Consider the following 24,189-nt stretch of genomic DNA (forward strand, 5'->3'; position numbering starts at 1 on the left):
CTGAGTAACTGATCACAGAGCTAACATCATTGATACTATTAAATAAAGGATTAGAGGTTACTTAGGTAAATAAAATTTGTCCTACATGTATAGAGTGTCTGCAGCCTCTGGGCTTTTTATGACTCATGTCTGAGAAATCATTGATGACGGATATGGTTCTGGAAGGCAAAACCAAACAGGACAACTTCAGAAGGGGCAAAGAGAAGGAAGAGGAACCTGCCTAATCAGTTAGACATGAAGCATCCTAGAAAAAAAACGTAAAAACTTTATGCTTTATAACAATAAGCATGTGTTTGTACTAAATGACTTTTGTCAAGCTATAATGATTTTCTTCTGTGATAGTGTAAGCCACTCCTTCATAAGGAAAAAGGAGCAGATGCTAACAGTAATAGGTATTTTGATATTAGTGAGGCTTTTGACACTGCCTCACTCCTGACATACTCATAGAGACACAGGGTCTAGGTTCATTATTGCAAGATAAATGTGTAACTTACTGGAAAAATCTGTAAAGAATTATTATCCGTGTTTCATGAACTGGCAAGTTGAATCAAGTAGTGCTCCACATAGTGTGTCAAGATTTTCTTAATGACTTGGATAATGCAAATAGAATGTTGTAACCTGAAAAGAATCACATGTACTTTGTAGGACAGGGTGACAGCTGGAGAAGTAATTCCACATGAAAAAATGCAGTTCAGTAAATACAAGTGGAAGGACCTACATTTAAGTGAGAATAATCAAATTTCCCAAATGTGGGAAAGACAAGTGGCTGAATCACAATAATTCAGCTTGGAAGGGACCTTTTGAGGTCATGTGGCTCAACCATCTGCTTAGAGCTGGACTAACAGGCCTTGTTCAGTTGAGTTTTGAAAATTTACAAGAAGAGAGATTCCACATCGTCTCTAGGCAACTATTCCAGTGCTTAACCAACTTCATTGTGAATTTTTTGTCCCCTTTATATCTAATCAGTTTCCCTTGCTGCAACTGTGACCCACTGCCTTGGGTAGTAGAAGATCAAAGTCAGATTTCCACCTTTTGCAGGCTCACTCAGCTTCTCCTCAAGTTGTATGCTGCAGCATTACAATTATCGTTGTCAGTCTCCGCTGAATTCATTCCAGTTTGTCAATGTTGTATGAGTACTGGCAAACCCCAAACTGAATATTGTACTCTAGACGTGGTCTTCAAATGCTGAATAAAAGGGACTAATCATTTCCCAGTGTATGCTGGCTCCATTCTTCTGAATGCAACCCAGTATGTGGTTAGGACTTATTATTGAAAGGGCACACTGCTGAACTTGTTGTCCATGTTGACTCCCCAAGTCCTTTACTATAAAGCTGTTTTCCAGTGGCCTCCCAGCTAGTGCTGTTAGATGAGGTTATTCTGCCTTTGGATTTCATGAGGATTTTTTCAGGCAATTCATACAGCCTGTTGAGGTACCTCAGAAAGGCAACCCTGCCCTGCAGTGTGTTGATCACTTTCTCCAGCTTGGTGTCATCCACAGACTTTCTGAGGGCACATTCCATCCTATTAATTCTCAATATGTTAAATGTAGTACAGACATAAAACAGCATCAGCCCAATATTAGCCCCTGAGCACTGCCATTAATATTGGCCAACAGTTGGTCTTTGCACTACAAAACACTTCTTTCAGCCTCTTCATACAACCAGTTTTCCACAAACTGCACTTTGTAGCTCACCCATCCAGTCCATCTCTCTCCAGCTTGGCTACCAGGAGACTGTGGGAGACCATGCTGAAAGCCTTGCTAAAGGCCAGGAAAACAACATCCGTTGCTCTCCCTTTGTCTGCTGAGATAATTACCTGTTCATAGAAAGCAATCAGGTTGTTTGGGTGTGATTTGCCTTTGGTAAATACATGTTAGCTGTTCTTGTTCACTTTCTTTTCCCGGAGGCCTGTCCGGGCATATGAAGTATGTACAAATCCAGCAGTATTTGTTCCATAATCTTTCCTGGGAGACTGGGGTCAGGCTGACTGCCTTTACTTCCCCATATACTTCTTGCCCTTTTTAATGATAACATGACCTTTATCTTCTAAAAAGTCATCAGGAACCTTCCTCCATTGCCATGACCTTTCAAGGAATCAGAGGGTGGCCTTTCAATGACATTGGTCAGCTCTGCCGGCACCTGTGGGTGCCTCCCTCCTGCCTGGTCCCCTGGACTTGTGTATGCCCAGCTTGTGTAAGTGGTGCCTAACAACTAGCTCTTCCTCTGCAGTGGTAGGGCTTCTCAACTGTGGTTGAGCTTTGGCTTCCCTATCTCCCGTCCTGCACGTCCAGGAAATGTTTCTGTATTCCTCCTGGGTAGCCGTCAAGCTGAAGGTCATAGTGGTTATTTGTCAACGGTGTCTTCTGTGGTATGTGAGGGTTTCTTCCACAACCTTACAATGTGTCTTTTTATGCAGTGCTGCTGAAACAATCCTACTACTGCACTCAGTAGTGCCAAGACAGAAATACTGTGTCTCTGTGACTGTTTTTGAGACTACATTTTGAGGAGAATGTCAGCCGACTGGAAGCCTAGAGAAAGGTTAACGAGAATGATCAGAAGTTTTAAACACACAGCACTAGAAGAGATGGGGAGAATTCAGACTGTTGTGCCTAGCGTGGTCTGCTTAGATAATTGCTGCTGTTATAAAGGCCATGTATGGCAAATAGGACCAGAAGTAAACAATGCAAACAGCAAAAAGTAGAAGTTAGCTCAGACAACGGTGTTCCAAGGATAACTCAGTGAAGGAGATTGCTGGGGACCATGCAAATATTTCAACATCTAACATATTTTCCAAAACAATTCTAAAATATTGGTGTAGTTCCTGTTGGTCCTGATTTGTGGGAGAGGATGGGCAAAAGACATTTATCACTTCCTTTCTGGTTTTGTTTTCTGTGAGTCAATTGTGTTATTCAACCCCAAAATTAATGAGCACTAAGCGTGTTGGGAAAATGAAGGCTATAAAAATGTTGCTCTGCAATTTATTATAATATCAATATTTATATCTTGTTTTTTCTTCTAATTGGAAGTGGTGAACTTTTCATAGATTGTTTTTTTTCCCCCTCCTCATTTTAAGTTTCATATAAAAATATTGCTGTTCAGTCCCCCTAAACAAAATGTGTTCTTGTGGATGTGCTTGTGCAAGGAATTCTTTAAAGAAAACAGCTTTTTTTCATTTAAGTTGTGTTTTAATTGTGAGGTTGCCATGAAAGTAAGGCATGCTTTGCACATCTATAAACTGATGATCTCTGCAGTTTTGATTTGGAATGTGGTTTTGATGTCCTTGAAAAATCACAGTGGTAGCAGTAAATTGTTTTAATTAATGAATTAGAGAACTACAGATTTGCTGAATCAGGTTTATTGACATAATTATCACTGGACTAAAAAGGAGAAAAAAAATCTTAGAGCTTTGAGATTATTTGGTTTGTGTCATTTGAAAGAAAGTTTCTCAGCCACCACTTTCTTCATTTGCTGTACAGTTATGTGGGTATGGGGGGATGTACCTAATACAAACACATATATGCATACATTTATATATTCATTAGAACAAAATTAATGGTAGAGGTATAGTCTAAATAATACCAGTTCTATATAAAGAGTAGGCTTATTCATATTCATTGTTTTAAAGGTGTTTTTTAAGCTTCATCTAAGTTTGATTTGAAATAAGATTTTAACTGAATTTACTTGTGTAATTAAATATGTCATATTGAGAAATAATCTAATAACCATTTCAACTTTAAAGTAAATATAGGCTGTGCTATGGTCAGAGTATCAGTAATAATTATAGGTGACAGCCTTTGTATGCTGGTCAAATAACAGCTGGAGAAAATTTGTCAAGTTTGGTTGTTTGTTTTTTTTTTTTTTTTTACAAAAAGCTGCAAAGGCTTTTGGAATAGACAGTTCTTTAAAACTAACTCTTATTAAACCCATGTAAAGACTTGTTTTGATGTTCTCTGGATAAAAAGTTCTGTTTCTTTGATCAGATGAGAATTCAGTGTGAAATGAAGTTTCAAGTCAAATTTGAAAATTAATTCCTTTTACGATTACTAAAACAATATGTGGATTGAACTGATTGAGCTTTTTTTTGGTCTAAATAATGTGCTGCCTGATCTGTTGGCAAAATATAAGTGTTTTTTTTCCTTGGTTTAAGGTGGGAAGAAGATGAGGTCTCAAATCTCAGAAAGAGAAATGCTTGTTAAAAAGCTGTGGTTTTTATTTTTATTCCATCCCCCTTCATTCAGTATACCATTTTCTTCCTGAATTATATAGGTTTTCTGTTTAGATATCTATTGTTTTCACTTGTATGTTGTAGACAAGGAGAAGTGTGGTTTTGGCACACTGAAACCAAGAAGAATAATTATGTTTTTTTCACTCCACGTTAGAAAGCTTTCAGTGGAGGGGCCTTTGACACCTGCTGTGATCATTGTGGGTTGGTCTGGGCTTCTATAGAGTACATGGGATTTGCAAAATACTTACCAGTATCTTACTTTGATTTTTATTTGTTTATTTTATTTTAGCAATTGTGCACCCACAGCATCAAGTTAAGAAAGATGAGGGGGAACGATGTAAACTAATTATGAATTAAATTGTGAATATGCAAATGGTCAATAGGCATACCTTTTGTATCTCCTATAAGAGCGTCCGTAACAGTTTTCTTGGAGTTTGAAGGTTCTGTGCAGCTGCCATGCCAGATCTGCTGCTGGCGAATCTCTCCTTGGGGTACTGTGCTGACTAGGTATGCCTGAGACAAAATGTGAGCATTTCTACCTTTGGTGCAGTATTCACAGCAGAAAAAGAAGCAACTGACCTGGGAGGCCCTAGTTCTGGGTTGTCAGGCCACAACAGAGTGAAGACTGATAACGGGCTGATTTCTCTGGTTGGCTACATCATGATTGCTTTTTGTCCTTTGTGGTGAAATAGATGCATAAATGTGTGTATATGGCTATGTATGTATATATATATGGCTATCCTTACAAGACCTTTTCTTAAACAGTTTTATTTTCACAGCTTATACACATAGTTTTCTTACAGATTAAACATACAGGATTGAAGACTGGTTTCTTCTTCTTCAGATGACCCAGAAACTTTAAAACATTTCCATAGCAAATCCATGTGCAGTGATGAGCATAGGCAAAGGAAAGTTATTCTGGTGCTACACGCTCTGCCACTGCACTACTGTATCCTGAGAAAAAAATTGATTCCCTCCCTGCCCTCAATCACTGGGTTTTTATAAACATAATACTTCTATAAACTGCTTTATGGTTACTGTTGTGGTTTAACCCCAGCCAGCAACTAAGCACCATGCAGCCGCTCACTCACTCTCCCCCCACCCAGTGGGATGGGGGAGAAAATCAGGAAGACAAGTAAAACTCGTGGGTTGAGATAAGAACAGTTTTATAGAACAGAAAAGAAGAAACTAATAATGATAATACTAATAAAATGACAGCAGTAATGATAAAAGGATTGGAATGTACAAATGATGCGCAGTGCAATTGCTCACCACCTGCCGATCAACACCCAGTTAGTCCCCAAGCGGCGATTCCCCCACCCCCCGCTGCCCCCAGTTTATATACTGAGCATGATGTCCCATGATGTGGAATACCCCTTTGGCCACTTTGGGTCAGCTGCCCTGGCTGTGTCCCCTCCCAACTTCTTGTGCCCCTCCAGCCTTCTCCCTGGCTGGGCATGAGAAGCTGAAAAATCCTTGACTTTAGACTAAACATTACTTAGCAACAACTGAAAACATCAGTGTGTTATCAACATTCTTCTCATACTGAACCCAAAACATAGCACTGTACCAGCTACTAGGAGGACAATTAATTCTATCCCAGCTGAAACCAGGATAGTTACAAATAAAATGTCTTGTATAATTGCTGATGCCTAACGCTATGGAGTCTCAGTCTGCACCTGTGGCACACAGTCTAAAGTATTTGGGTTGCTTTGTCTCTGTACAAAACTTGAATTTCTTTTTGTAGTGGGTTTCGCTGAACCAAACTGTATTGGTCACTTCTGCAGTTTGTAGAAAAACAGCAGAAATGAGAAGCCTTAAGATCCTTTTTGGCAAAAGTTAGTTCTTGGAGAAGGTTTCAGAGTTGTCTTTTCTGCCTGCTGTTGAAGACGGATATTGAATGTATCAAGGTAGTTTATAATCTTTGAAGTTCTTTTGAATATTCAAAGTTTCCAGGCTATCTAGGTCAAAATTACTCCGAAAGGAATGGCCTCTATCATCACTATTTGGTTAAATGGATACTATCCAGTCTCCTTTCACGTAGAGTTAACCAGAATTGTTCAAGCTGTTAAGTTCTTCATTGCGTGATTGCTGTATGTTCTATAAGGATATTTATTTAAAATTGCTTAAAAGCTGCACTCAGTGGGGAATTCTGCTGCTCATTCCCTTAACTACTTTAGCTGCAGAGAACATATGACGTCTTTTTCATTAACTGTCTTTGCTGCTTGTTTGCTTTGAGTGGAGTTCTAGGAGATTGTTATATTGTTTTGTAAACTCGATACTGCTGGGTCCTGGCTGCTTATGGCAATTGAGATGAGATTAGATGCTTTTGTTAACAGGCCCCAGACTTTAAATTTATAGGGACTAGGCACCATCTGCTCTCAATTAAAGGTCCTGAGCCCTGAAATTAATTCCTTCCATTGGTCCATTAGACTCAATCTTTTGACCTGAAGTCATGATAAGGTTATATTAGCCTCTCGAGCTTTGGAAAAGCGAGGAGTTCACGCAGGGACAGTACTGGATATTCCTTTTAGTCCCTGTATCTGTGTAGTTAGAAGGCAGAAAGCAATGATTATTTTCCATTTTACAGGTAGAGTGAGGTTTTTTAAAGGCACCTTGGAGATTTAGAGCTCACCTCCTCATGAGTTGTAATAGGACATGTACTCCTAAATCATATAAGTGCTATTGAAAATCTTTCCCAGAGAAATCAAATTAATATAGAGAATGTTGACTAAATTTACAGAAAGACTTGATATAGAAGTGGGTTGGGTGTAGAAGTCCATTGTTTCCAGACTCACATTTGCTTGTTAGATTAGCTGTGTTTTGCTTCCACTGTCTTTCATTGATTCTGTTTGCAGCTGCAAAATGGTGGGCGATCTTACTAGAAATCTTGGCCCTAGAATTGTTCTGCTAGTGCTTTTGCTGAATTTATATCTGTTCTGTGGTGTGTAGATGGTGCAGAGAAGAAATGGATGGATGTACAAATCGGTACACATTTTTGTGGTTGTAACTCCCTGCTCCCCACCACCCAGTTGAGGTTTGCTCTGTCAAAATATAGCAGGGAGGTGGAGTGGGGAGAACCTGTAGCCACAAGCTTTTTAGTTCCAAAAGAAAAGCTCTAAGATGCCAAATAACTACACTGCTTGTTCAAATTTAACATCAATTCCTCATACACATGAAAATGTATTTTAAAGATTTCAGGATCTGATAGTTCCTCAGCAGGCTTTGGTTTAATTTACACAGTGCGAGTAATTTTCTGGAAGACAGTTTGTAAGAGTATTGTTTTTGAGACAAAAATCTCTTCAATGTCTAAGAGTATTCCTGTCTTACCACAAAATGCAATTTATTAGAATGTTTTGGAATCTGCTGGCCATTAGACTATGAGTAGAAATAAGCAAGGAGAGAGTTCATACGCCTGTTTTTATTCCTATCTAACAATCCTCATGACATAAAAAAATGTAGCAGTGTTTGACTTCATACAGGGAGCAAACAAAGTCAAAGTGACTGCCTTCTCAGTGTGGAAGGAATGACTTGTGACTGCTCCACTGAAGTGTTGCTTGTTGGTGACCTGTCAGCCAGAAGTTAAACTCAGGAATTCAGTTTTTGCTACTCTTTCTCAGTATTTTTCTTAAGTTCACCTAACTCTCTGTCCAACTTATAAATTTCTTATTCACAGGATAGTGAGGATACTTACCGGCTCCCAGTGCTGCAGAGGTTTATACCTTAAAGGCTGACAGCAGTGCCATTTCCTTCTGCCATCTTGATGCTGCCAAGGCAGTTTTACATAGTTGTGTCATTCCTCTGTTGTTTTTTTAGGTTGCCAGAAGATGGCCATACCTGCCAACTGAGCCCTGTAACTACGGGCTGAAAAAGGCTGAAATACTTCATGTCCATGGGAAAAACCACTCTTCTTGCTACTCTAGCGGTTTCAATTCTTATTTCCAGCAAGGACAAGTCTCAAGCAGACAAGAATCTGTTGTCTTTAAAAAGTGGGTTTCACTACAATCTGGGTATAGCCATGTAACAGCTTTTTAATGGGTTCATAAACAGTTACGTAAAAATATTTCTTTTGTCTGCTGTCTGCAATTGGGAGCTCATAAAGTTTAGTAACTTGCAAGATACCTATCTTTCAACATTACCTAAACTAGAATAATGTTGGAGATCCCATGATACTAGGTGTTACTTGTCAAGAGTGGCTTAGATGGCTCTGTGACATGTGTATACATTTTGAAATTCAGTTTTAGTTGTTAACAAGTGCCCAGCTACATTTCTGAAAGATAAGTTAGAGTTCTTACCTTTTTTTTCAAATGTAACATATCATATGGAACTATTAAGTGAACTTGCCCAGAAAATGCTGAAGTGTCCTCTTTGCATACATTAATAACATTCTCCTTATCCAGAGAGTCATCTTTGCACTTCTGGGACTTAGGGAACACATTTAAACAACTATAACAATATTGAAAATATGGTAGGAGAGTCCGTGTACTTTTAGTTAGCAATTTGCTTTAAAAAAACCCCACAAATTCATTTCTTTCTTGTTTTCTTACATTTTCTTTGTTCTTTGCAGTATCAAATATATTGATTTTTATGAAAAAGTTAATCAGCTTACCTTTGTTCAGAGTGGATTTTTGTTCCTCTGATCAGCTCTACACAATTGAATTTTTCATCCTCTTTTCTGAGGTATTTCAATGTTATGAAAAAAGCATTAAAGAGAATTCTGATAAATTATTCCTTTAAAAAAGAATCTACTCCAATGCACTTTTGTTGAGGCTGGAGAGTTAATTAAACTCAAAGATTTCTGTTTTGTTTTCAATGAGAAAGATATCTGTGCTTTGTAAATACAAGAGACAGTGTCTCTTGGGGAGCTCGGTTACATGGTTGCCTGCTGATTCTGGTTACCTCAGAATTCATAATATGAATCTTAACTAACCATTTAGGTGACATGGTACTATATCTCAAAATCCGGTTTTCCTTGTGATTTAAAACATTTTAAAGTAGAGTTTGAATAGACTACACTAAAAGACATTGAAAAAATATTTTATGGTCATATCCAAAAAAGAAATGTTTTCTGAATTTTTTTTTTAATCATACTCTGTGGTTCTGCTTTTATGGAGCAATGGTTCTCCTCCCCAGAACCTATAAAAAAGCCAGTGTAATATATTTTTTATGCAAAATGTGTAATCATCCTGTTTTGCCTTAAGAAACAAAGAAACAAAAATTATTTAAAAAAAAAAAAAAACCAAAAAACCAAACAAACCGACCCCAACAAAACAAACCAAAACCCAACAAAAATAACCAACCCAAAGGAACCCACAAGCTTTTCTTCCATTGTGGTCTTACTTTATTTTTTCTTGTTAAATCAAGCCTGACCTAATCTTTTATGTGTTGTTTTTGTGTCTGTATTACCTCAGGCTGTGCTCTCATCAGACTTCACAAGCTAAGTGGACTTGAGTTTGGGATAGTCTGTGGAAATAATCAAAGAAAATGTACCATACTCCTGGATGTGATGATAATGGTTCATTATGTCCATTAAATTTAGTACTGAATCAGTATTCTGATGTGAGTTCAGGTTAGACTCAGTGTCCTGATCACTTGTAATTACTAAAGTGCAACTGTTAGCTCGGCTAAACTCCAATCCCAGCGACTTTTGTTCTGCTTATCAATTTCTTCTGAACTTTACATGTGGGAAGCCTTCAAAGTATTTGCTTTGAAGTCAGAGATTCTGCAATGAAATCCTGAGTTGGTCACTAATTTGCTGTCTCTGCATTTGCACATTACTTCATCTTTCTGATTTTGTTTTCCTACTTAGAAATGGGCATCGTAATGTTTATTTTCTCTCAAACTTCCTTACTCTGCCTTTTGTACCTTCTTGAACTAAATAATTTGAAAAGGTTGGGTATCTTTATATATATATATATATGTATGCATGTCTGTACATATATATAAAAATACATTTGCAGTAACTTTAAAAAAGGCATAACTTTTATAAATTCAGAAGGCTTCTGAATCCTGCAAATAATATCACTAAATTTTATCCAATTAAAAAAGTAAGTGAATGCAAAAACCTAGATAATCTCTGGTAATTTCAGATGAGATTGCAGTAAAACTACTGCACAAATTATAAGCAGCTTTAAGATGCTTGCTTTTGCATATTCTGAATAAATGCAAGCAGTATCATATGTTCTTAATGTGTATGTCAAATTGCTATTACTGGAAATGTGTTCTTTATCTACTTGTACAAGAGTAAAAAAGCAGAGATGATGTTACTGCCCTTTCTTTGGTTACATGCCACCTCCCATTATAGCAGAGTATAGCTGAGCTAGTGTTCTTGTCCAGGCTTTGGCTAAATTGCTACGAACTTCCTGAATTGATTCTTTTGATTTTTTTATTATATCAGTACTCTTAGATCAAGTACTGACATTTTTCACACTCCTCTATAGTACCATTTTTATGTTTTCGCTTGTCTTCTGTTCAGGGCTTTTCAACCTGAGGCTTCAAATTCTATCCATTCAGTAGCAGATTTTCTTTTTTAGAAAATGGGCACAGGTGTCTCTGTCTCCTGTTTTGGAGAGCTGCACACACTGCCATGCTCAGTATGCTTGATGTTTTCCTGTAGATGCACAAAGCATGAAAGAGAGGAGGTGAAATCAGCTTTCTGGAAGTATCTGTACTGATCTTACCAGATCTAAATGAAGCAATGGCCTTTCCTCCACTCTTCTCCCATCCCACCAAAACTGCGGGAATGGTTTGTCATCAGGTAGATGAGCCAGACGCCATTCTTGCACAAAATGAATATGCCACAGTTATAGGCAATAGCTGATTCTTGGAAGTGGAGGCAGATGCTTGCACTTTTGGCATCATAGGTGGATATGAGGAAGGAGCATCCTCAATCATGGAGAGGCATTGGATGGAGGTTTACTCCTTTCCTGCAGTGTTTGAAGGAAAAGAAGACACCTCCAAATTCCAGCAGTGGCAGAAAGTCCAACATGGCTTGCATCTTACCAGCCACCTAGGACTGGGACAGCTGAAGCAGCAGCTGGCACTGGAGCACCTGCCATTACATGTACCGGTTGTGTGCATATCACTACTGCTCATTTGTGTTTGCTCTTTCTCCCAGATTAGTTTGTCTGTGGTAGAGTAAGGAAATTTCTGCCCTAAGTTTGGTAGTTGATATTGCGGAGAGCAAAGCCAGGGTTGGCAGCGCAGGTAGCAGCCCTGTGTGGTCAGAGCATTGCCTTTTTCTGCTCCGCTCTCTGACTGCTCTGACACCATGCTAAACGTGATGTCTGCCATGCTGTATTTTCTATGCAGTACCTTCACGGTCCCTTCTCGGAGTCTACTGTAACTAGAAGTGGCCTTGTTTTCTTTGTTTAGGAGCTGTAGATAATGACACAGCAGAATTCAAGAGAACATGCTTGTGTTCATAGTATTTCCTCATTCTGACATGTAGGATGGCTTCAGCCTGTCAGGTGTCTACGTTTGAGGAGATTCAAGAAATCCATAGGTTTCTTGTTAGCCCTTCTCATTTTGGTGCTCCCATTCCTCAAACTCTTCTGGTGCACAGCTTTTTAACTTGCAAGTCATTTGGCCACCTTCTGAGCCTGCAAAGAAGTATTCCATTTGCAATTTCACTGCATGGCCTGTGACATACAAATAAAAAGATTTTTCAGACAGCCAAACATTGCAATATATCTATCAGTTGTGGAAGCATGCTTGAGGAGGGATCAAATCCATATGCAGATTGACTGACATCGTCAGAAGTCATGTAAAGCCTGCAGCATCGACTAGGATATCATGAAAGCTGTAATATATCAGCTCACACTATTCTAGATTATAGAGCTGGTTGGAGCCATCACCTATCAGGTGATTAAAAAAAAAAAAAGTGTAGTCTTATGAAGGCAGTATGTGGATAGCTGGAGATCTTAAATCACACGTGTGTGCATATGTAATGCTCCTTTCAAGACTTCACTCATAGCATCTACAGATTTGCCTGGAGTTTGTGTACTGCCCTTCCAGGTACCATCTGAACAGACTGATTTTACGGATCGGACTGATTTTATGGAGCAAGATCTGGCTTGATGGCTGGATCCTATGAACACGTGGAGATTCTTTGTTCTTTTCCCTGTTGTGACTATTCGCATCCAATGCACCAGGCAGACTGAGTAACTTGCAGATACAAGGGATGTGATGTTGGGATGAACTCAAATTACAGTCTTTCTTCCTGGTTTTGAAATTTGTCACACTGTCCCACACAGCGTTGTTCTGCATCTCATTTTTGTGCCTGACTTTAGAGAGCAGGTCCTGAAAGACAACACGCTTGAAAGCTAGAATGATGTGACATTGATTCATCTCATCTCCGCCAGGAAGCAGTCTGTCTCACAAGGAGATCTTATCGCATAAACTCTCTATTTCCGTGGGTTCTTCAGTGATCTGGCATTTTCAAAGTAGTGAAATGATGACTTAGGAGTGGCTGCTGAAGGGGTTTCTGTGGGCAATGTGAGGGAGGGACCTACCTATGAAAGATGCATTTGCCACAGAAGAGAATACCAAATTCATTATTTCTACTTCATTGTGTATTGGGTTTATTGCCAGACACCTTTACTTTTTAATCATCCTAAACTAATTTCTGTGGGTTTGTTTTTTCTGATTGCCAGAGGAGAGTCCAAGCTTAGCTGGGACAAGACTGCAGGGTTATTGTTCCAGCCAATTTCAGATACCAGAGCTATCATCAGTTACCTCCTGTGCAATCTTGTGTCCTACACAGGGCATAGTCTTGCAGAACCAAGGTCTCATTTGATACAGTCATTGGGACTGGTCTTGAATGTCAGCAGCTTGAGCACCACTAAGAGTTTACTGTACCTTATGGATTCAGGCAATCCCTTTACAAAGCAGAGAGCATGAGGACTTCTTCCTTAAAGTGGAAGGATTTTACAAGCAAGGTTCAGAATATTTGGATCCAAAGAGAATTTCAGTAACATAGAGTCTAGTCAGGTGGGACTGAGTTTCACATCTTTGCAGTATTTGGTAATGAAACTCCTACTAGAATTCCTTAGGAATCTCTCTCAAACAAAATTAGAGACAGCTAACCTGTGGAATATTTGCATGTGTTCAGTATTTTTTCTTGGGTTTTGCATTTTTCAAGTAACACATAAGATTAAGTTAAACATGAAGACAATGGACTTTTTTACTCCACTTCAGAATCAGTAAAGTATCACAGGTCTTACTGCTTTCACTTGCAAAACACAATTAAAATTAGTAAGCGTATAGCTAGATTTTAAATACATCAGTTTAAAGCCTTTGTGCTGAAGAACTTGCAACTAGAAGTCTTTAAAGTAGGCAATAGTCTATAAAAAGGCTAAACAAACTGCTGACTAAATTCATTCAGAAACTAAATTATTCAACAGTATCCAATATGCATTGTCATAGCATGAATTTATATCTAGCTGCTGTTCTCAGGAGCATTTTGTGCCAATTGCTGTAACTTGAATAGTAAGAACTAGATTATTCAATCTTATTTCAAACTGATCTGCAATATCTGCAGAAATTGGAAATGCATACCTCCAAGTCGCTGGCTTTTCTTAAATTGAAAGAAAGTATTCACATATGTAAATGTGAGTATGTGCAGCAAAATATGCAAGGCTGTAGCCTGTATGACTTTAACAATGTTTCCATGATAGCGTACTTCATAGAAACACAGATGTGAATCTTAAGATATGGAGAATACCTAAAGGGTATTTAAAAATTGGTATCTACACCTTGTTTTATTCAAAGAACTGTAATAGAAATTATCTTGTCTTTCGGAACAATATTCACATATTAAGCTATCGTATTTAAGGCATTTTAGTTGAAAAGCTTTATAGAAAGGATTTCAATGGGTCCATAGATATATTAAAAACTTAATATTGAAGAATACATCAAGGAGTAAAAAAGTTACTAAAGCACTCCCCTGTGCTGCGATTAATTTGTATATTATCAAGGTCTTTATTATGAATGCAGTTCCTAATGTAGGCCTGTAATAAACAGAGTGTAATTGAATTTTCAATGTTTTGCCACCAGGGAGTAATTTTCTTACAAGACCTCTGCTCCATCTTCTGGCTAATTGTCAGCAGTTACTCAGTATTACTGCATTAATGTCACCAAACATTGAAAACAGAAGCTACCTGCTTCTATTACATGTAAGGATGTGTAATTCCAACCCTTGCCTATTTACTGATTTTGAGTCGTGCGCCATTATCACTTGCACCTTTATTAACAGCCTGAAGTTTTTTGAAAGTACAGCCTTGGAGTCAAAACACACTTATAAATTTGGCTTGGTGTAAGGTTTCAATCGATTCGAGTATTCCACATAGTAGAACAGAAACATCCACAGCATTAGGATTTTCAGACACACTAGCGAGAAGAGCATTTTATGTAACCCATGAGTGACTGAAGATTTTGTTTTGTTTCTTAGCAAATGGAGTCATAAATTTGGGAATATCCATTGCCTTTCACTTCCATTACATGTTGTGTTACACGGCAAATGTAACAAGAACAGAACTATAGACTGCTGTGTGTGCAGAGGAAAGCTGATCTGTCTGCCGGCTAAACAACCAATGGCCGAGGTTTTGTGAAGATCTTGATTCCACTCCTGGTCAATATTTTCATGAAGGTTTTGAATGTTTGGAGTAGTTTTATTAACTTTTGCTAGCAGTGCCAGGCTAGGAGAAGCCACGAACACTTTGCTGGAAGGGATTAGCATTACAATTTTTATACGTTGGACTTGTGAGCAAAAATCTGTAGTAAATAAGCTGCAATTCAATAAGAGAAAGTACAGGTGCAGTTCTGAAGTAGCAATAATTAATTCACACCTTCAGGATGGGAGAACCACCTGCTTGCCAGAAGTTCTGTAGGAAAGGAGCTAAGTACTGCAAGGGACTGCTCATAGAGTGTGAATCAACCATGTAATCATTTTGTGAAGGGAAAGTAAAAAAAAAAAAATCTGTGGGGATGTGAGCATGAGTGTCATATGAAATAGTTATAAAGTAATTCCTTTAGCATCTCTCAGCACTCATAAGGCCTCACCTATAGTACTGTCCACTGGAAAAAAAACCAGAATTAGCTGAAATCTGAAGCGGAGAGTATGTCCTCAAGAAGCAATGGCCGACCTGGACTTTTTCTGAAGAAGGGAAAATGATGGAAAGACCTCATACGTTTCCAGGTATGTACAAGACTGATGGTAAGGAGCAGGGAACAACTTTGTGGGTCATTCTGTCAGCAGGTCAAGGAATAACATGCTAATTGTTGCAAGAGAGATTTTGTTGAGGCATTAGGGTGGCTAAGCACTGGTTGAGATGTCTTGGGAAGGCTGTGAAATCTGTTTCCCACAGGTTTTAAGAACAGGTTAGTGTTCTGTTAAGAATGGATAATCCTCCTCGCTGTCTTGTTCTTCCTGTGAATCTGTGGTCCCTGCAGATTGCTATAAACAACATATAAGAAAAGTTGCATTTTGAAAGCTGACAAAAATAAAATGTCTAGCATCATCCACCTACCTCAGTTGCTTAGCTGATCTTAAATAGTATTTAATAACAATGCATATCTGTTATTTTTAACACTTTTGCAAGCTGGACTGTTGAGAATTGTTTTGATTATTTATTTATTTATTTTCTCAAACACCTGCCAGTTTGAAAATTTGCCAGGTTTCTTGACACCCAAGTGCTGTATTTCAAATTCCAGCCCAGACTTCTATATTAGCATGAGAAAAAATAACCCCAGACCAGCAAATGTTTTACAGGATTCTGCTGGCAAATATGAAAATACTGTTAAGTGTATTTGCAAGCCAACAAATTAACTTCAGTCTACAGTTATCTAAATCAGTAACTTTCCTTCCCACTTTCTTCCCTGGAGGGGGAAACACAAAGTATGAAGACAGATAATGTGCTAGAGCAGTAATTGCTACCTGTACTGTAGTTGTGCTCTCTTCTCCCCAGCATACTTTCTTTCCAGTGCTTTTTCATCCCAGCCGCCATGCAGAAAATCCCATACTGGGGCAGGGGCAGTGAGATGAGTGCTGAGAAACCAGGGTGCAAACAGAGCAGGAGGAGAGAATTAAAAATGCTGCTGGGTGGTTTGGAGCATTGGCAGAATGGGAGCTGATGCTTGTGCTCATAGATGTGGAAGAGCTCAGCAGGGATGGGGTGGACTCAAAACTGAGGCAAGAGAAGTTTTATGTCTGTACAGTCTTTGAACAAAGGAAGAAACTTGGGCATGCTTTTAAGATGAGGAAGTTGACAATTCTCTTTTTAATGAATAATGTGAATAATAACTTTGCATTCAATTTATTGGCGGTATTATATGATGCTATAGTTGTTAGTCATGTATAAAAAATTAACTTACATAAGACATGAACTCAGACTCAGTAGCTGGATAGTAGCTATAATATCCTTTAAAATCTGTTCTATGTAATTTTGAAGGTCAGAATTAAGGTGCAGAGGCCACAATCTATCTCCTTGTCATACATTAAGAATACTTGCACTTTGCTACTCAATATAGTCAATATAATTCTCTGTAAAACATGTGCCTGAAATTCTATGTACTACATGCTAATTGTACCTGAGCTCTTCCTCCAGCATAAAGAATCTGCATGCTTTTGATTCTTCCATGTTACTATGCAAAGGATATTTGCCCTGAAAAGGCATTATAATAACTCCATAGCATTCACATGCCTCCTGGAAACCTTACAAGAAGTTCAAAGTGAGGAAATGCCTTCATTTCCCCCTGGTCTCTTTTGGCATGAGCACTAGGACTCTGCTTTTATCAGACCTGTCAGGTCTCACGATTTCAGTGGGAGGCTGATTCCTGCAGTAAGGTTTCTCTGCCATTGCTCATGTATTCCCTGTACAGGAAGATAGTGCTGGAACATCTTATGGCACTGTAATGCTTTGGCTGATGCATTTGGTGCGTAGGATCCTATAGCAGAGTCTTAGAGCAAGCGAAAAAGCCCTTGAAATTATATGATCCCCCTACTTTGGCCTTGCGTTGCCATTCCTCTCCCCTTGTATGTTCTTGTAATCTGGCTTGTGTAAGTCCTGGCATGTGTTTCATGAGTTACATCTTTTAGATTGTTTAACTTTATCAATTCCCTTCCCAAATTTGCATTGTGACAAATACAGCTTTTCTGTTTCATACCTTTTATCTGTGAGTTTAGAAGCACTTCATATTTCTTTTTTTTTTTTTTAAATGTCACAATTCACAACATCTCTACAAAGTGGATGATGGGATGGCCCTTCTTCAGATGCATAGCAGAAATGTAAAGACTGGTTTACTAATTGGGGCTTAACCCAGATTTCTTTCTTGAGGATGTTAGTCAAGGCATTTGTTATAGGGAAAGCAAATACATAAATAGTTAGGAGTATTGTATTTTTTGGCTAAGGAGTTAAGAATTGCTTGTCAAGCAGTACATGGAGAGGTGGAAGGCACATGTGAAAATAAATGTGAAGATTTTAGTATCTGGTTCTCGATGAAATGTATTGGCTTTGTGAGGAATGGGAAACAATTTATTTCAGCTGAGATTATCCACTTATCACCAATAAAAATAATAAAAAAAAAATCAGTGAAAATCATTGCGAGTTTTTGAGGTATATTCCTACAACTCCTCAGCAGCAGGATGGTTTTGGCAGCCAGTAGGCGGACAGTAATTGGGCTGAAAATTGGATGGTGAGGTCATTCACAATGACAACACATAGAGTGAGAATTACTGCTTTGGTTGTGAGTGTACAGTATGGTTTTTGCAGCAGATGTAAATTAGAAGAAAAGTTCGCGAGTGGCCAGAGGCTTAAAGCAGCTCTCATTTTGCCAACCTGGTTCACTTCCATGGAACAGGGGAGATGTAATGTTAGATCTGCTGGGAGCTCCTGGAAATTCTCAAACTATAACTATATCCTTGAAATGAATTTGCATAGCTCCTGTTGAAATAACAAGGACATGCAAATATCAGTTTGAGATTTAGATGTGTGCTATGTTTTTTGCTTTTCAGCTGGATAATGAGTCTCTTTTGGCCCATAGGGTGAGAATAGTAAGATATATAACACAGAGAAGACAAGATCAAACTAGGAGTGAGGTGAAGGTAGGGGAATTAGCAGAGCTTCTTAGGGCCCATGCTATATAATTTAGGTCTAGTGTGCATAAGGGACATGGCATAACCCCAGTTAAGACCTCAAAATGTAAAGTTTGGCAGTTAAGTGGATACTTTTTTTTTTAATGTCACTTAAAGCTGCTACAAATTTAGCACACAATATGCACTTTGTATCCAGCTTCTGAAACAGAAAGTGTCTTTCAAAAATTGTCAGTAAAATGTGTAAAATTCACTTCTATAACAAATAATCTTGCCTACTGAAAGGATAAACTGTTCTTTACTTGGCATTTTGAGGCTGGAAAAGGTATATTGAGAAAATGCAGGTATTATGTCGTCTTGATGTATGTTTTGATATATATGGTTATAAACAAACATACAAATAGATCTTGTACATTTCCTGGTTCCCTTAAGAAGTAGTGTTATTAAGGTGCTAGTGAAACTGCCTTGAAAATAAAAGCAGCACTGAGTGTTTTCTCCCCCCCCTTTATTCTTTCTCTTGAGGAATATGTTAGCGTAAGAGTAGTCTGCGTTGTCTTTGTTTTTAAGCTTTAAGATGTTGTCAGTAAAGATGATGTGTGTTCAGTACCACTTGTGGTTTTTTACATTGCTTTTTCCCACTCGTTCTAAATACCATGCCTTATTCTCTCGCAGCATCTCTGTGTTATTGCTGCTTTCCTAGCTCCCTGAGATCTTGTCTATATTAGCAGAGTCCCTCTCATAGGTGTTTCTATTTAATCTACTTAACTAATGCTTTCGAAATACATTGAAGCAGATGGGTGAATTCTGTTTGACTTAAAGTATCAGTATAGGTGGGATTCATCTTCCTGCAGGTTTCTGTTGTTTCTGTGTTCTTCAGCAGATCTTGTTTGAAGCCAATCACTTCCTCACCCTTTTTTTTTTTTTTTTTTTTTTTTTTTTTTAAATCTTTTGTATGAGTATTCAATGAACTGGGATCTTCATATGGTCCATCCCTACCAAAAAACAAACTAATGATTTTTTGGTCATTAGATTTAAGTCAGCTGTTTTTTTCTTACTGTTGCTACATTGTTTTGTATTACCTCAAAGAAATCAGCGATTTTTAAGATTTCACATCTAGGAGTATATTACAAGCATAAGTTCTGTGTGTGCCAATGTCAATCTTATTTGCCAAAGTTAGCACAGGAAGAATTTGTATGAACGGAGTCTATGTCTGTATCCCCTTTATGATCAATGGAGAGGAACTCTAGGATGTGGTTCAAGTACTTTGGGGCATAAGTAGATGCCCAGGTTATGTCAGGTGATTTGCTCCTAAGTGTGGGTGTCTTTGTAGAGGAAGCATTAAGAAGTGTTATCCCTGAGTTTAGTTGCGTGTCTGGACTACCAGGATCTTAAGTCAGTTTAAAAGAAATAGGCCTTTCCTCCTCTACCCCCTTAGTGCAAACTCTCCTCTTTTTCTTATATGGGCAAAAAGTTCCTCCAGAGTTTGCTTGGGAAAACATGATTTTCAAAAATTACACTAGAGGAGTTGAATAAACCTGTTGTTAACAAGGCACAGCAAACCAAAACAAAGTGACCGCAATCCTCCTCCCCATAGCAGTGACTGTTGACAACAAAACTGGAGGAAAGAAAGGGTTCATGTGGTACTGATACTGAAGAGAACGTGGATATTTTAGGGCAAAAATGTTATTAAAGTGTAATTGTTCCAAAGACTGAAAATAGCAAAGAATGAAGAAGGAAAATCATAGAGTCCGATATAACTCTTCTTGTATTTGGTTACTTCCTAAATGCTTCTTGTTTTTTTAGGAAGGAGTGTGTGTGTTTGCCTTTTTTTCCTACTTCAGCCGACATATTATAGGGACCACAGATGTGCACAGCACATAATATGGGAATAGTACAGGTGCTCTGTGCCGTAGTCTAATGTGTGTGGTTTTTTACCCCTCAAAGAATAGTTTAGATCATGGTATCACATACCATTTTAAAGCTCAGAAATTAGTTTGGTGAATTCTTCAGCATTCAGGGATGTAGAGTTAGAACATGTTTATGTGGCTTTGCAATGAATTTGGTGTACTGATAGTATTTTTTGTATTCCTTACAAAATTTGTACCATCTAGCTTTAAAACTAGAAATATTAATTAGTATCAATTAAGCTATTTTGATTCATAAGTTTATTCCAAACCCACCTGCAGAAATTATTATTCTACTTTTCCTGCAAAGGTTAGCTTTGCAGACAGACAGTGAAATTCCATAAAACTTTTCTTAGGTCTGAAAAAATGCATAGAAAATTTAAACTACTATTTGGTATCAAATGGCCACAAGTTCATGTTGTGTTCACACATACTGTAATTGAGGCAGGGATTGCTTCAAAGAAAGTCATTAGTATGAAGTCTCAAAACTTGTAGTGGTCCACTATCTTCCATATACTATATGTAATATTGGCAGCCCTCTTTCAAATAGAATTAAGTGCAATTTTACGAGTGATGGAATGGAATTGTAGTAGTGTTCATTAAAAACTGGAAGACTAATAAACATATTAGAGCTTTAACCTCTGCATACAAAGTTATTAGAGCAATATTTCTAATAGGATTTAGTTTCTACTGCTTACAAAATGTAAAATACTAAACATTGTTAAAAATGTTATTGCAGTCATTTCCTTATAGCAGGAGAATTTGGGGCTTGACATAGATTTTTCTCCTGCATGAGCACATGTGCTGGTGCTGCTGCTGGCATCATCAGGATGTGACATACTTCTTTTTCTTCTGGTTGTAATTGCTAAGCAATTGAAATTTGAAAGCCCGTGTATCATGTCCAAGCTGAGAAAGAACAGGTTGGGGGAATGCTAAACTTAATTTGGTTTTGTGGGGGTTTTGTGGCTGTGGTATGGCCAATGACTTCTCAGCTCTTCAGCTCTGAGAAAGATTTCTCTCTGAAATGCCAATATTATAAACAAAATTTTTTTATGATTTTATTTTTGGCAAATAACATTAGGTATGCAATAGGCAAGAGTCAGGTCTGTTGCAAATACAATGTTAAGATTTGATTGTCACTTGTTCTACTTTAAAGTATGTTTCTAGCTTGTTTGCATTTTTTTGCCACTCCTTCCCATGTGATTTCACAAACATATACTTCTTTCCGTATCATACACATAGTTTTCACTCTGGCCTATTACTAATAAAGAAATTTTCTTTATCAAGATCATAAAAAGAATCATGTTTGTTTATCATGTTCCTCATGATAGTAGCCATCAAACCCAGGCTATTGCTCTTTTAATAAAATAAGAGAATGTGTTTGGTTATTCTACTGATAAAGAGTTAAGAAAATGCTTCCACAGGCAATGCAAGTTTGATGGGGGTTTTTTGTGGTTTTTTCTTTTTTTTTTTTTTTTTTTTTTAAACAAGCCAAATGAGTTTCTGGGCTTTTGATTGTCACTGAAAAACCAATTGCTGCAATAACTTTAAATTAATACTTCAGCAACTAATACCTGGTGTGCTGAATTGTGAAAATATAAAATGGAAAGAAAACCCAAATACATATATATGTATATGGTAGGTTAGTAGAAAGAGTACCAACGTAATGCATGTATGCCATTAGGAACAAATCACAAACGTCAAGGTATTTTTGCAGATACAGGGAGCTGTAGTTTAATTATTGCAAGGTGACTGCTTAAAGGTCATTTCCCAAAGCATAAGTCAGATTCTTTGGGGATGTATCCTTTAGCTTCATCTAATGTTTCATTGACTGTATAAGCATTAAACTCGGCGAGAATGACAGGCTGTAGTAAGTGGATCCCAGGTGGGCCTTGGGATCTGCAGAGCCAGCTGTTCCCCAGCTCCGATAACTCTTTCAGATTTGCAGATCCCTTTGCATCTGACATGGCATGCCAAGCCTTTGTGCTGCCCAGTGCTGATGTTTTAAAGCAGAACAGCTTAATAATTTATTAACTGCTACATTTCCTTTGGGCTTTATCTGTGTGATGCTGTTGAGTCACTGAGAAGTGTAAATACATAGAAGTTAACAGAAGCACGGTCTTTAAGAAAGCCAAAGCTCGCTCTTTCTTCTTCTCTCTTTTTTTTTTTTTTTTTTGACCAAGGACTCCTCTGAGAATTTATTGTTGGTTTACTTTGTTACAAAAGAAAAAAAAAGTTCTGCTTTGGAAATCAGGGCTGAAACATGTTTTGAGCTTGTTAGCATCATGCCCTCTTCAAAATAATGATAATTAACAGTATAATGACAATGTATTTTCCTGTTTATACATATTTTTAGCTACTGATATCTTTTCAACCTGCTACCAGTATCAGCCTTTTCTCATCTCTATCTCAGCATGCAGTGTGTACATGTATCAGCTCTTCCCTTCAAATTCAGGAAACATATTCTTGTCCATCACCTGTGCCTTTGTAATATGTTAGTATAGGCTTCTGCCAAGCTGTTAAATCTCCCTAAGGCCACCTGGTCCACAACTCTAGAAAAAGATGATGAAGAAACAGTGGTACTTCTTCAGCATTTCCTGGCTAAGAGAAATCCCATTCTGTCTTCTGGTTCCCTGAATAAATACAATAAAACAATGGCTAAAAATGGATCATTTTCACACTTCTTTCTTTAATCTCTAGTGTCCATTCCTGGAAAATCAAAGCATAATGCAGTCCTGCCCATGCATACAAATTTATCATATCCATTTAAATATCAGCCCATATTTTCTGTTACATATTTATGAGTAAGAGTTATGATACAGAATTACAGAACTTCAATGCCACTATTTTCAATAGTATTACTCTCATAAGCTGGAGTAGTACACTAGTGAATTAGGACCTCTGCAATATTTATTGCTCAGATACAAAAACAGTATAGTGCTGTATTTAAAAAAAACTAATAATTTTGTCATAAAGACCCCCCAAAGTAGAGGTCATGAATGGTTTTTGTGGTAGAATAATACAATGGAGAGAAGACAGACTTCCTCTGTTTCCTTTGTTTTATTTAAGACATAAGAGCTTACAGAAGTTACTGTGTGTTTAAAATATTAATTGCCACTAATACTAAAAATTAATATCAATATGAATAGCAAGCTATTAAGAAGAGAGGTTTTAAGTGAAAAAACTTTTCTATTGACTTCAAATAAAAATTTTGCTATTTGGATACTCCTTCAATTTAGCAATAAAATACTAATTTGGACAGAGGCATCAGAGACTGCCTTTAAATACAGTTTCATTTCATTCTTTATCCATTTGTAAAAACAAACAAACAAAACAAAACAAACAAAAAAAAAACCAAAACAAAAAAAAAACAAAACCAAACAAACAGATTGTCAGCTAGAAACTTTCATAATGTTTGGTGCCTCCTCTCTTTTTTTCTGTCAGGACTCCACTTAAACTCCATGGAGGGACCAATAGGTCTTGGGAAGCAAGGGGACAATCCTCCTGCAGAAGAAACAAAAGAAATGGGCTTTTTAGGTTTGTGGAAGTCAGTCAAAGAATATCTGAATACCTGCAAATATGTCATAAATAGTGTGGTAGGATAAAATAATAGAAGTTAATCCTGATATGACTGAGTTTTCCAACTTCCAGCTAGGCTGTTCACTCTCTGTCTGCATCCCGTAAGTTTGGGGACGATGCCGTGCAGATTTTCACATGCTATGTTACTGCTTTTATTTCTGTGAAATGACCAATGCTTCATTAATAAAGAGCTGAGATAATGATTATATGGCATTTGCAGACTTCATGCTGGTTTGAGCATCAGGATACGATAACATGAATTATTTTTCATCTGTTCAGCAGCATTTAGTCTCTGTGGAGGCTGAGAGCAATGTTGAAAGGTTTTCATATCAGAAAAAGACTAGACCAAATCTGATAGGTATCAACATCCAACAGAACTGGTTCCTAATGTAA

The 24,189-nt window shown here is 37.7% G+C and overlaps 1 protein-coding gene across 1 annotated transcript in view; it reads left to right on the plus strand.

The window, feature by feature from the left end:
* Window positions 1-24,189, plus strand: part of TENM3 (teneurin transmembrane protein 3) — a 326,450-nt gene that overhangs the window by 21,581 nt on the left and 280,680 nt on the right. Inside the window, 1 exon segment of the mRNA XM_010569981.1 lies at window positions 10,716-10,736. Within this exon segment, the coding sequence (XP_010568283.1) occupies window positions 10,716-10,736 (21 nt within the window).

This window comes from Haliaeetus leucocephalus, unplaced genomic scaffold (genome assembly GCF_000737465.1).
Source record: "Haliaeetus leucocephalus isolate CR32 unplaced genomic scaffold, Haliaeetus_leucocephalus-4.0 Scaffold284, whole genome shotgun sequence".
NCBI lineage: Eukaryota > Metazoa > Chordata > Aves > Accipitriformes > Accipitridae > Haliaeetus > Haliaeetus leucocephalus.